Genomic DNA, 12738 nt, shown 5'->3' with positions numbered 1-12738 from the left:
ACTTTTTGTTAAGTAGTACATGAAACAATTTTTTTCAAAGGTTGTAAGATGAATTTATTCGACTCAAAAAATGAAAGAGAATTTTTTATGAATATTATGATAGAAATTATTTTTTTTTATGGAATTTGTTTTGGTGTATTGGCTGCATATCGGTGAAGGAAGTGTTTTGTCGAAGTGGGGTGTCGCAGTCAATATGTCGGGGGCGTGGTGTCCGAGCCGGTCAGTGACGTGCCAGTACTCTTTCAACACGCAAGGAATGTGCTGATGTGGCGAGAAGGGACGGGTGGCAACCCGCTGTTAACACGCCGGGAGCGTGGTGCTGTGACAAGGTTTCACTGAGTTCTAACGTTGCAGCAGCACCACCGGGGGCCGGAGGTGTTGCAGGCCTACTTGCATGCAGCGAACAGCCCTCCACTCCGATAACCAGCGAGTAGCCCTTCAACCCTGTATAAATTCACTCTTCTTCCCTTCTATTGAAGCATACAAAGAGAGTGTTGAAACAAAGAACTGAGAGAGAAAAAAATGAGTGTATAAACGTGTAGGTAGTGAAGAGAGTATTGGTAGCAGTAGTGTGTAGTGAGTAGTGATATAGAAAAAAAAATTTTGAAAAAAAATTATTAGTTTATAAGAATTAAAAAATAGTACGTAATTATACAGTGCTCGATGAACATATTATCAATTATCTGGATCATTCAATTTATGTAAGTTGACAAATTTTATTTTTTTATGAATTTAAATTTTTTTTATGTATTTAAATTTTTAAAATTTTTTTACCTATAAATATATATGTAGTGGGAATATTATTTTTTGTATTTTATAAATATTTTAGAATAAAATTTTAATTTGTAAAATATAATTATATTCTATTTATTTATAAACATTAATATGTAATTTTTTTTGTTATAATGAGATTAATTATCTGTTATAAAAATACTATAATAAAATATATATTTTATAATTTTTGTTATGAATATACTAATGAATAAAAAAATAAATATTTTATTTTTTAAAAATAAATATGTGGCTGTGTATATTAATAAATAAATATTATAATAAATATGTAAATATATATAAAATATATTGTTATTAAATATTGAAAAAATAAATAATTTGATAAATAAATATTATTAAATATTTTATTTAAAGTGATAAATGTTATTAAATATTATTATATATTGTTATCATTTTAATATTTTTTGTAAGAATTATTATTTAAAATAACTATACGAACACATGAATATTAATAATAATAAATAGATATAAATATATATGCAATGTGAACAAATAAATAGTTTGATAAATAAATATAATTAAATATTTTATTTAATAAATAAATAAATATTTTAATATTTTAATAAATAAATAAATATACTAATATTTGTTAAATATTTTAATAAATAAGATATTAAAATAAATATGTGAATATTTATTAAAATATTTATAAAAATTATTATTTAATTAATGTAACAGATATATCTTTGTTGATGCAGCCTAATAGAAATTTGTTGGTGCGTAAACTGGATCCGCCACAGACATAGAACTCGATGGTCGAAAACTACTTACGCGCCATGAGATTCTACTACGTCTCTAGGATTGGGGTGATAAGAGGATTTCACCCCCTTATTAGTTGCTCTGGTTGAAAGGTGGAGGCCAAAAACTCACACCTTTGTATTGCCGGTCGGTAAGGTTACAGTGACATTGGAAGATGTCGCTCATATATTTGGCCTACCCATTGATGGAGAGCCTATGAGTGGATGGATAGATTGTAGTGCCGACTTCCTTTAGAGTCAGAGCATCACGATATTCAGTCGTGAACCAATAGTCAGTCATTCTTTGAAATTCTATATAAAGCTGGGTTGGACGTATCAGAGACGCAGAGCCGTTGGACACTGAGGAGTCCATTAGGAGATATGTCAGATGTCAGATCTTCTGTTTGTTAGGGTTGACCCTATTCACGGATAAGTCGACCGCATACGCCCATGCGAAGTATCTACCATTGTTTCACGATTTTGAGCGGATCCATACTTATAGTTGGGGGTCAGCATGTCTAGCACATCTTTACAGAGCACTATGTCGTGCATCACGATATGATACAAAGGAGATGGATGGCCTTTTGAATCTGTTGTTTGTTTGGGTATGGGACCGAATGCCGTGTATTGCTTCTGTATCGAGACAGACCCTTCCCCCGGCTGAAATACCAGTTGCCATGAGGTAATAATTCTTATTTTAGTCATGTGTTATATTTACGATGCATGTTTGATTTACGGTGATTTATGTAAATTTTTTTAATTAATCATGTTTCAGGTGGAGTCATTCGGAACGGACCACAGCATGGTTATCGAAGACCGTAGTGAGATTCAGGCATGATATAGACTACGTGTAGGAGGCAAATATTTATGGTTCTTGTGATTCGTATTTCCAAACATTAATGTTAAGGTTCTAATATACCAATAATACGTGGCAGTTTGAGTGGCGGCCGTACGACGGATTGATCATACTTGACGAGTTGCATGGACATATTGAGGTATGTGACATCGTTGCTCCGTTGTTATCGTTCGAGTGTTTCGAATGGCACCCTGCGGACCGAGTGATGCTCAGTTTGGGTATGCACAACCTCCCCCATGCGAAGCAAGGGACATTCCACTGGACCAGCATTGCATCGTTCTTCGCGGAGTGTAGCTTCATGACTGGACAATTTTGCATGGGGCATGGATAGCGGAGTGGGCCAACAGGAAAAATAGTCGGTTGCGGTAGCTGCACCCCCTTCTAACCTGGGACTTTTTACCGATGGTGGAGTACCGGGATTGGTACGTGGGCTCGTATGGACATCTGCTGAGATTGTCGGGGTACGTTCCTCAACATCCACAGCCACCTGCACCACAACTACCTGCACCTCAGGGTCCACCTCAGCATGCAGTGTTTGAGCCGTTTCCTTATTATATACCACCGCCACCGGACCACAGTCATGGTAGCCATCACACTCAGGGCAGTCACCACTCTCAGCACTATCAGCACAGCCACCACTCTCAGGGCAGTCACCACTCTCAGCACAGCCACCACTCTCAGCACTATCAGCACAATCACCACTCTCAGGACAGCCACCACTCTCAACACTCTCAACACAGTCACTAGGGTCAGTCCGGCCAGCTTCATCAGCCCATACTTACCATTCCTGCAGGTCATGATTGGTTTGACTTTTCCATCGACGGACACGGAGATCAGCAACAACAGCATTGGACCAACGCTGGTTTGGGTGGCTGGTCAGATTTTAGTGTTATGCCTTCACCGTCAGTGTCGACTGACCCACATAGGGGATCAGTAGATATGGCCCATGGTATGCGGGGTCCTGCTTCCGACCACACATCAGGGGGTGCATCATGTGATAATGGTTTTATCCAGCGTCAGTGGGCATACACAGTTGTTGACGAGTTCAATCTCGGTGCATCTGCTCCAGCAGAGGCAGGTGGGTCGGCCGCTCCGGGTGTGGATGACTCAGTTTGAGGTCACCCGTATGACCTACAGACGGAGCGAAATCCACCTGATAGGTATATTCTGTTGCGGTTTGGTCAAGGCATGATGGGTAAGAGACTGAACTGGTTGGTTCGAAAGAAGTGAGCTTGGGTTTAGGATTTTTAGATTTAATTTTAAGAATTAAGTTAATGTAATTCGTAGTTAATTTTTTGTATATTTACTTCACAAAAAAGTTAATGATAATATTAACCTGACATTAAACATCAACGGATAGACTCAAATTGAAAAATACAAACACGACTAATATCAAAAGCATCAACTGACAAAATGCAAATTTAAAAATACAAACACGACGATATTAAATATCATTCACTGGCAAACACAAAGACAAACAAAGACCTACGAACCATCATCTTCACCCGCACCACTCGGTCCAGCACGCTGAAGACATCGACTCCGACTATGACCCTGAGCACCACAGAGACGGCATATCCGAGGACCACGCATGTCGCGTGAGTCCATTTCATTCAAGTATCGAGTCAATTTGGGCCGACCTTTCGACGTTTGCCTCAAGGCGGGATTAACGACCAATGTGGGTCCCTCATAAGCAGGCCATATCTCGGGATCACCTAATGGTGTGAACTCAAATCTATATACCTTACAAACCTCTGTCATCTTGTACACATCATGCACATACAACTGCCAATCGAGACGCTGGTTAGCACAACAAGCAATAACATGGCGACATGATAGTCGTTCAACCTGAAAGTGCCACAGTCACACGTCCGTCGCGCAAGATCAACAACTACCACCTTTCCGCTAGTCATTTTGCGCAACTCAAATACCTCATTTCGTCTATCAAAGCGGTGCAGAACTATATTCCCAGCCTGTTGCATATTTGCTTCTATCGGCTATTGTGCAAATACGGAGTAAGTAAATCCAGCACACTTGTGTTCGTGAGTCTCGACACTCTTCCGCATAAAAAGTTCATTTAACCGATAATATGTTGCTCCGACCAGTGCCAACACAGGTAGATTACGGACACCCTTCAACACTGAGTTAATGCATTCGACAAGGTTCGTCGTCATATGGCCCCATCGATGTCCCTCGTCGAATGCCAATATCCAATGTCTGAGTCCAATGGCATCGCACCACCTGGCATATGCCTCGCGTCGCTCTTCCAACCTCTTATAGTTGATGTTGTACTCTTCTACCGTTCTTGAATACCCTATGTTGACAACAAGCTTTTGCAAGTGAGGGACTTTGAATGCCCTTGGGAAGTTGCTGTCGATGTGCCTTATACAAAACATCCACCATGCTCTTGGAGGTTGCCGGTCACCTCTAGAACGATTTACTGCCGCCTAGATTGACTCATGCTGGTCTGAGATCATACCCACACTGTCTTTTCTAACAACATGCATTCGCAGATTTCTGAGAAAGAAGTGCCACACATCAGATGTGTCCCCTTCCACCAAGGCAAAAGTGATAGGCACAATGTTCTGGTTCCCATCTTGTGCAACAACGACTAGAAGTGTACCTTTGTTTTTCCCGTATAGGAGTGTGCCGTCAACCTGAACTAGGGGCTTGCAAAGCCTGAATGCCCTAATGCATGGATTGAAACTCCAAAATACGCGATAAAGTATTTTTACACCATGCGCCTCCTCATTCCCGTTGTACAGTGGTCGTGTTTCTATTTGGACAACTGAACCAGGCATCTTCTGAACCATGACCGAGAGCCACCATGGCAAGGCTTGGTAAGAATCCTCAAAACCACCGAAAACTTTGGCTATGGACTTCTGCTTTGCCAACCAAGCCTTTCGGTGACTGATGGTATAGTTGAACCTTGACTGGACTTCCGCTATTATAGATTTCACCTTGATGGACGAGTCAGTCTCGACCAACGGCCTTATAGCCTCAGCAACTGTATCCGAGTCCAACTTGGAATGATCTTGTGAAATCGTTCCGATTGTGCACGTGTGCCTATCATTGTATCTGCGTATCTCCCAACAACCTTTTTTTCGTATAAAGTTGGCTCGGATAAGCCAGTCGCACCCACGCCGTACATCTTGCATTTTTCATAGAACGTCTATGGCTCAGACTCATACACATCATAGTCAACTCCTCTAGATATAGTGTAACTTCTAATTGCTGCGACGACTGACTTTCTAGAACTGTATTCCATTCCAATCCGGAACTCTCCGTCCTCATGAACAGCAACGCCTACAGAAAGCTGAAATCATCGTTCATTGATCAATCCAAAGCATAAATTAACAAAAACTTATTATTTAGTCATCACGTACCTATGTTTGCATATTCCAGAAACTCCGGGGCATGCATGGCGTTGAGATCTAACTCACGCATAAAAGGGGAACGTACATCGGTTGACTGCTCGAGGGATAAATCACTACATTCTCCGCTGCTGCCTCAACTCCCACATCACCATCCTCGTCTTCGTCGCCGGCTTCATAAGTGGCTTCGAAGTCCTCTTCGCTATCACTATTTATTACTTCATACACTGTAGTTCTATCATCCTCTATATCTAAATCATTTTGAATCCCTACTACCTCTACGGTTTCAAACTCAACGTACAGCTCAATCTGTGGCTGTCGCATCTGAGTCTGCCGGTGAATTTGAAACATATTCTGCATACTCATTTCGTCAGTGATCGACATGGTATCAAACTGTATTAGACCACCAAAAACTACAACCGGATTCCGGTACAGAATTCTGCTCACTCTCATTAACGTACTGTTCTCTATGTTTTGACAGAGATCGTTCTGCAGCTCCATTAACGTCATGGTGCATGCAACCACAAACGAAAATGGATTCTGGCATACAAATCTCACTCCCTCATGAGTATTACGTATTATCTCACCGTTGCGATACACCACCAAGTTTGCGGTGCCCTCTATTACACTAACAACACACTCAAAGAATACTCAAAACACACTCTTATTCAGAATGAAAATAGTATCGAGCTCTGCCTTATATAGAGGAGAGCATTTAACACACCCCCACGTGCTGTCTGCCTCAGCCAATCACGCTTTGCCACGTGTCAGCACGCCCCCACGTGCTACCTTAGTGAGCCAACCACTTTGCCACGTTAGCACACCCCCACGTGCTGTCGGTAACACGCCCCCTGCGTGTTGAGCTTGCATCTGACATGTCCACCTAAGGGTAAATACACAAAGTACCCCCATTTCCAGCCAAAACACCACCATCTATTCCATAACCAAATTCTTGAGCCATATTATGAAGTATTGTATTTTTTCCTTTGAATATTATAAAACTATAAAATTCATTTGTTTAAGATAAAATTATCTAGCTAACACAAAATAACATGATGATAAAGAATGTTTTTTTAATTAAACAATTATTATTTATGTGTATATATGTACACACGAATTTTTATACAGTGGACAGATGTATATTTTAATTTTTTAATGAGTCATTTATACACACCAATATGAAACTCCATTGTCATTTCTAACCTTCCGCCGCCTGATTAATTTTTCCGGCGGTGGTGAAGGTCAGGTGGCACGTTATTGTGTGATGTGTTCGTTTTAGATGACACAAAAAAAATATTAAATTTGTTAAAATAAAATTATTCTCACTACCACTCCTCCATTTTTAGTCTTATCCTCACCTTTTCGCTGCTGCCACTGTCGCCACCAGCACAGCATCATTCTCGAACAAACATCCAACACCATGGCATCAACACCACCTTTCACAGCTACCACCTCAAAATCCAACCCCCAGCCCTTCCACTGTCACCCCAGCCATGTCACCTGATGAGCGGATATTTTATACGCTTTTTGGGGTTAATTTCATATAGTTTTGAGTATGTTTTAGTTAGTTTTTAGTCTATTTTCATTAGTTTTAGGAAAAAATTCATATTTCTGGACTTTACTATGAGTTGTGTATTTTTCTGTAATTTCAGGTACTTTTCTGACTGAAATTGAAGGAGCTGAGCAAAAATCTGATTCAGGCTGAAAAAGGACTGCTGATGCTGTTGGATTCTGACCTCCCTGCACTCAAAGTGGATTTTATGGAGCTACAGGACTCGAAATGGCATGCTTCTAATTGCGTTGGAAAGTAGACATTCAGGGCTTTCCAGCAATATATAATAGTCCATACTTTGCATAAGGATAGATGACGTAAACTGGCGTTTAACGCCAGTTCTCTGCCCAATTCTGGCGTCCAGCGCCAGAAAAGGATCAAAAGCTGGAGTTGAACGCCCAAACTGGCATAAAAATTGGCGTTCAACTCCACAAATGGCCTCTGCACGTGAATTACTTAAGTCTCAGCCCAGCACACACCAAGTGGGCCCCAGAAGTGGATCTCTGCATCATCCATCATAGTTTACTCATTTTTTGTAAATCTAGGCTACTAGTTTAGTATTTAAACAACTTTTAGAGACTTATTTTGTACCTCATGACATTTTTAGATCTGAACCTTGTATTCTCTGACGGCATGAGTCTCTAAACCCCATTGTTGGGGGTGAGGAGCTCTGCTGTGTCTCGATGAATTAATGCAAGTATTTCTGTTTTCCATTCAAACACGCTTGTTCCTATCTAAGATGTTCATTCGCGCTTAACTGTGATGAAGGTGATGATCTGTGACATTCATCACCTTTCTCAAACCATGAACGTGTGCCTGACAACCACCTCCGTTCTATATCCGATTGAATGAGTATCTCTTAGATTCCTTAATCAGAATCTTCGTGGTATAAGCTAGAACTGATGGCGGCATTCATGAGAATCCGGAAAGTCTAAACCTTGTCTGTGGTATTCCGAGTAGGATTCAATGATTGAGTGACTGTGACGAACCTCAAACTCACGAGTGCTGGGCGTAGTGACAAACGCAAAAGGATAGCAGATCCTATTCCGGCACGATTGAGAACATGCAGATGATTAGCCGTGCAGTGACAGCGCATTGGGAATCTTTTCACTGGAAGGATGGATGGTAGCCATTGACAACGGTGATCCACCTACACACAGCTTGCCATAGGAGGACGTGCGTGCGTGAATCAGAAGACAGAGGAAAGCAGAGATTCAGAAGACAAAGCATCTCCAAAACTCCAACATATTCTCCATTACTACATAACAAGTAACCTTTAATTTATGCTCTCTTGTTTATTTGCAAATCAACTGATAAACATAATTGACTTCCTGACTAAGATTTACAAGATAACCATAGATTGCTTCAAACCAACAATCTCCGTGGGATTCGACCCTTACTCACGTAAGGTATTACTTGGACGACCCAGTGCACTTGCTGGTTAGTGGTACGAGTTGTGAAAAGCGTGATTCATAATTCGTGCACCAAGTTTTTGGCGCCGTTGCCGGGGATTGTTCGTGTTTGAACAACTGACGGATTATTTTGTTGCTTAGATTAGGAAAATTTTTCCTTTTTTTGGTTTAGAGTCTCTTATTATTGTTCTTGGTTAAAAATATCCTTCTTTAAAACAAGTGTTACATTTACTGCCCAATTGGCTAGAACGTTAGTCTAAGCCCGTGGCAGTTTGGTACACTCTTTTTAAAACCTTTTTCATAAATTATATTTTCTCTATTAAAATTTGTGCCAAACTTTAAGTTTGGTGTTTTCTTGTTGATTTTTCAAAAAAAAAAAATTTTTCGAAAATTTATTTTGGTTTTCTAAAAAATTTTAAGTTTGGTGTTCTTCCTTCATGTTCTTGTGTTCTTGTGAGTCTTCAAAGTGTTCTTGAGTTTTCCTTGTGTCTTGATCTTAAAATTTTTAAGTTTGGTGTTCCTTAGTGTTTTTCCCTTAAAAATTTTTGAAAACAAGGAGCATTAGATCTAAAAATTTTAAATCTTGTGCTATCTTATTATTTTTCTCTCTCCTCTTTAAATTCAAAAATATTTTTTTCTCTCCAATTTTAAGCAATCTTTCGAAAATTTCCTTTAAAATTCAGATTTTTTTTATTTCAAAATTTAAAACTTGTTTTCAAAATCATCATATCCTTTTCAAAACTTCCTAACCACTTTCTCTCTCCTCAGTTTTTTGAAAATCTTTACTCAATTTTTATTTATTTTATTTCAATTTATTTCATTTTCGAAATAAATATATAAATAAATAAATAAAAATATTTTTTCTATTTTACATCATCTCCTTTTCTCCATCATGGACTTAAGCGGAAATGAACAGTCCTGGAGGACTCTGGGGTCATATTCTAACCCCTCTACTGCTTCATATGGGAGTAGTATCAGCATACCCTCCATTGGAGTCAGTAGCTTTGAGTTGAATCCTCAGCTCATTATCATGGTGCAGCAAAGTTGCCAGTATTCCGGTCTTCCACAGGAAGAACCTACAGAGTTTCTGGCACAGTTTTTACAAATTGCTGACACAGTACATGATAAAGAAATAGATCAGGACGTCTACAGACTATTACTGTTTCCATTTGCTGTAAAAGATCAAGCTAAGAGGTGGTTGAATAACCAACCCAAGGCCAGCATAAGGACATGGAAACAGCTGACAGAAAAATTCCTGAATCAATATTTCCCTCCAAAAAAGATGACACAGCTAAGGCTGGACATCCAAGGCTTTAAACAAGGAGATAATGAATCTCTCTATAATGCCTAGGAGAGATACAGAGAGATGCTACGAAAATGCCCCTCTGAAATGTTTTCAGAGTGGGTTCAGTTAGACATCTTCTATTATGGGCTTGCAGAAGGAGCCCAGATGTCTCTAGATTACTCAGCTGGTGGATCTATCCACATGAGAAAGACAATTGAAGAGGCTCAAGAGCTCATTGATACAGTTGCCAGGAATCAGCATCTGTACTTAAGCAGCAACCCTTCCATGAATGAAGATGTTAAAACAGTAACTGCTGAACTCAGCCCTGTAAAACAAGCTGCTGAATTCAATCAGCAATTGGACTTTCTAACAAAGCAGTTAGCCGAATTCAAAGAAAGATTACAAGAGACAAGGATGGCTAATATACATATGGACGAACAGTTCAAGCAAACAAAGCAGCAGCTGTCAAGGCAAATAGCAGAAGAATGCCAAGCAGTTCAACTAAGAAGTGGGAAAACATTAAATACCCCACCTCAAGGCAGCAAAAAGCTAAGAAATGAGCAAACCACCCAAAATTCACCTGAGGACAATAAGAGCCCAGGGAAAAATAATTCTGGCGCTAAAACGCCAGAAAATTGGTGGAAGGCTGGCGCTGAATGCCCAGACCATGGCCAAAACTGGCGTTCAATGCCAGAAATACAGCAGGACTGGCGTTCAACGCCAGAAATGGGCAAGGATCTGGCGTTGAACGCCCAAAATGGGCAGGATCTGGCGCTGAACGCCCAAAATGGGCACAGTTCTGGCGTTCAGACGCCAGGAGCAGACAAGGAGCTGGCGTCCAGTTTCACTCCAGCTTCTAACTCTGGCACTCAAGTGCTAGTGAGGGATCAGACACACACAAATGCTGATAACAACCCCTCTAAAAAGGCTTCTTCAACCACTCCTGTAGGCAATAAACCTGCAGCAACTAAGGTTGAAGAATATAAAGCCAAGATACCTTATCCTCAAAAACTCCGGAAAGAGGAGCAGGATAAGCAATTTGCTCGCTTTGCAGATTATCTCAGGACTCTTGAAATAAAGATTCCATTTGCAGAAGCACTTGAGCAAATACCTTCTTATGCCAAGTTCATGAAAGAGATCTTGAGTCATAAGAAGGATTGGAGAAAAACAGAAAGAGTTCTCCTCACTGAAAAATGCAGTGCAGTCATTCTGAAAAGCTTTCCTGAAAAGCTTAAAGACCCTGGGAGTTTTCTGATACCATGCATATTAGAAGGTAATTGCACCAAGACAGCTTTATGCGATCTTGGGGCAAGCATCAATCTAATACCTGCATCCACTATCAGGAAGCTTGGCTTAACTGAAGAAGTTAAACCAACCCGGATATGTCTCCAACTTGCTGATGGTTCCACTAAATACCCATCAGGCGTGATTGAGGACATGATTGTCAGAGTTGGGCCATTCGCCTTTCCCACTGACTTTGTTGTGCTGGAAATGGAGGAGCACAAGAGTACTACTCTCATTCTAGGAAGACCCTTCCTAGCAACTGGACGATCCCTCATTGACGTCCAACAGGGGGAAATAACCCTGAGAGTCAACGATGATGAGTTCAAGTTGAACGCTGTCAAAGCCATGCAGCATCCAGACACATCAACAGACTGCATGAAAGTTGATCTTATTGACTCTTTGGTAGAAGAGATCAACATGGCTGAGAGTCTCGAATCAGAGTTGGAAGACATCTTTAAAGATGTTCAGCCTGATTTGGAGGATTCAGGGGACATGAAAGAGCCTCTGAACTTTCTTCTGAAAGAGGAAAAACCTCCTAAACCCGAGCTCAAGCCATTACCACCATCCTTGAAATATGCATTTCTGGGAGAAGATGACACTTTTCCAGTGATCATAAGCTCTGCTTTAAATTCACAGGAAGAGGAAGCACTTATTCAAGTGCTAAGGACACACAAGACAGCTCTTGGGTGGTCCATAGGTGACCTTAAGGGCATAAGCCCAGCTAGATGCATGCACAAAATCTTATTGGAGGATAATGCCAAACCAGTGGTCCAACCACAGAGGCGGCTAAATCCAGCCATGAAAGAAGTGGTGCAGAAAGAGGTCACCAAATTACTGGAGGCTGGGATTATTTATCCTATTTCTGATAGCCCCTGGGTGAGCCCTGTTCAAGTCGTCCCAAAAAAGGGAGGCATGACAGTGATTCATAATGAAAAAAATGAACTGGTTCCTACAAGAACAGTTACGGGGTGGCGCATGTGTATTGACTACAGAAGGCTCAATACAGCCACCAGAAAGGATCATTTTCCTTTGCCATTCATAGACCAGATGCTAGAAAGACTAGCAGGTCATGATTATTACTGCTTTTTGGATGGCTACTCAGGCTATAACCAGATTGCAGTAGATCCCCAGGATCAAGAGAAAACAGCATTCACATGTCCATCTGGAGTGTTTGCTTATAGAAGGATGCCATTTGGGCTATGTAATGCGCCTGCAACCTTCCAGAGATGCATGCTCTCTATTTTCTCTAATATGGTGGAAAAATTTCTGGAAGTCTTCATGGATGACTTCTCAGTATATGGAGACTCATTCAGCTCCTGTCTTGATCACCTTAAACTTGTTCTGAAAAGATGCCAAGAGACCAACCTAGTTTTAAACTGGGAAAAATGTCACTTCATGGTGACTGAAGGAATTGTTCTTGGGCATAAAATATCAAACAAGGGAATA

The 12738-nt window shown here is 40.4% G+C and overlaps 1 protein-coding gene across 1 annotated transcript; it reads right to left on the bottom strand.

The window, feature by feature from the left end:
• Positions 1–3870: 3870 nt before the first annotated feature.
• Positions 3871–5543, bottom strand: LOC140182986 (uncharacterized). Its single transcript, XM_072230972.1, has 4 exons — positions 4865–5543; positions 4488–4699; positions 4284–4382; positions 3871–4185 (listed from the first exon to the last, which is right to left on the bottom strand). The coding sequence occupies exons 1-4, from the start codon at positions 5541–5543 to the stop codon at positions 3871–3873; spliced, it is 1305 nt and encodes a 434-aa protein (XP_072087073.1).
• Positions 5544–12738: the final 7195 nt, after the last annotated feature.

Source organism: Arachis hypogaea, chromosome 20, assembly GCF_003086295.3.
Source record: "Arachis hypogaea cultivar Tifrunner chromosome 20, arahy.Tifrunner.gnm2.J5K5, whole genome shotgun sequence".
In the NCBI taxonomy this organism is placed as follows: Eukaryota; Viridiplantae; Streptophyta; class Magnoliopsida; order Fabales; family Fabaceae; genus Arachis; species Arachis hypogaea.
This window is presented reverse-complemented; position numbering and strand designations above follow the sequence as displayed.

Coding starts and splice junctions, on each gene's coding strand:
- LOC140182986 (XM_072230972.1), bottom strand. CDS start 5,543: ATGCAAGATGTACGGCGTGGGTGCGACTGGCTTATCCGAGCCAACTTT. Junction 4,383..4,487: donor ATCTACCTGTGTTGGCACTG/GTCGGAGCAACA, acceptor TTTGCACAATAG/CCGATAGAAGCAAATATGCA. Junction 4,186..4,283: donor GCAAAATGACTAGCGGAAAG/GTGGTAGTTGTT, acceptor TGTGCTAACCAG/CGTCTCGATTGGCAGTTGTA.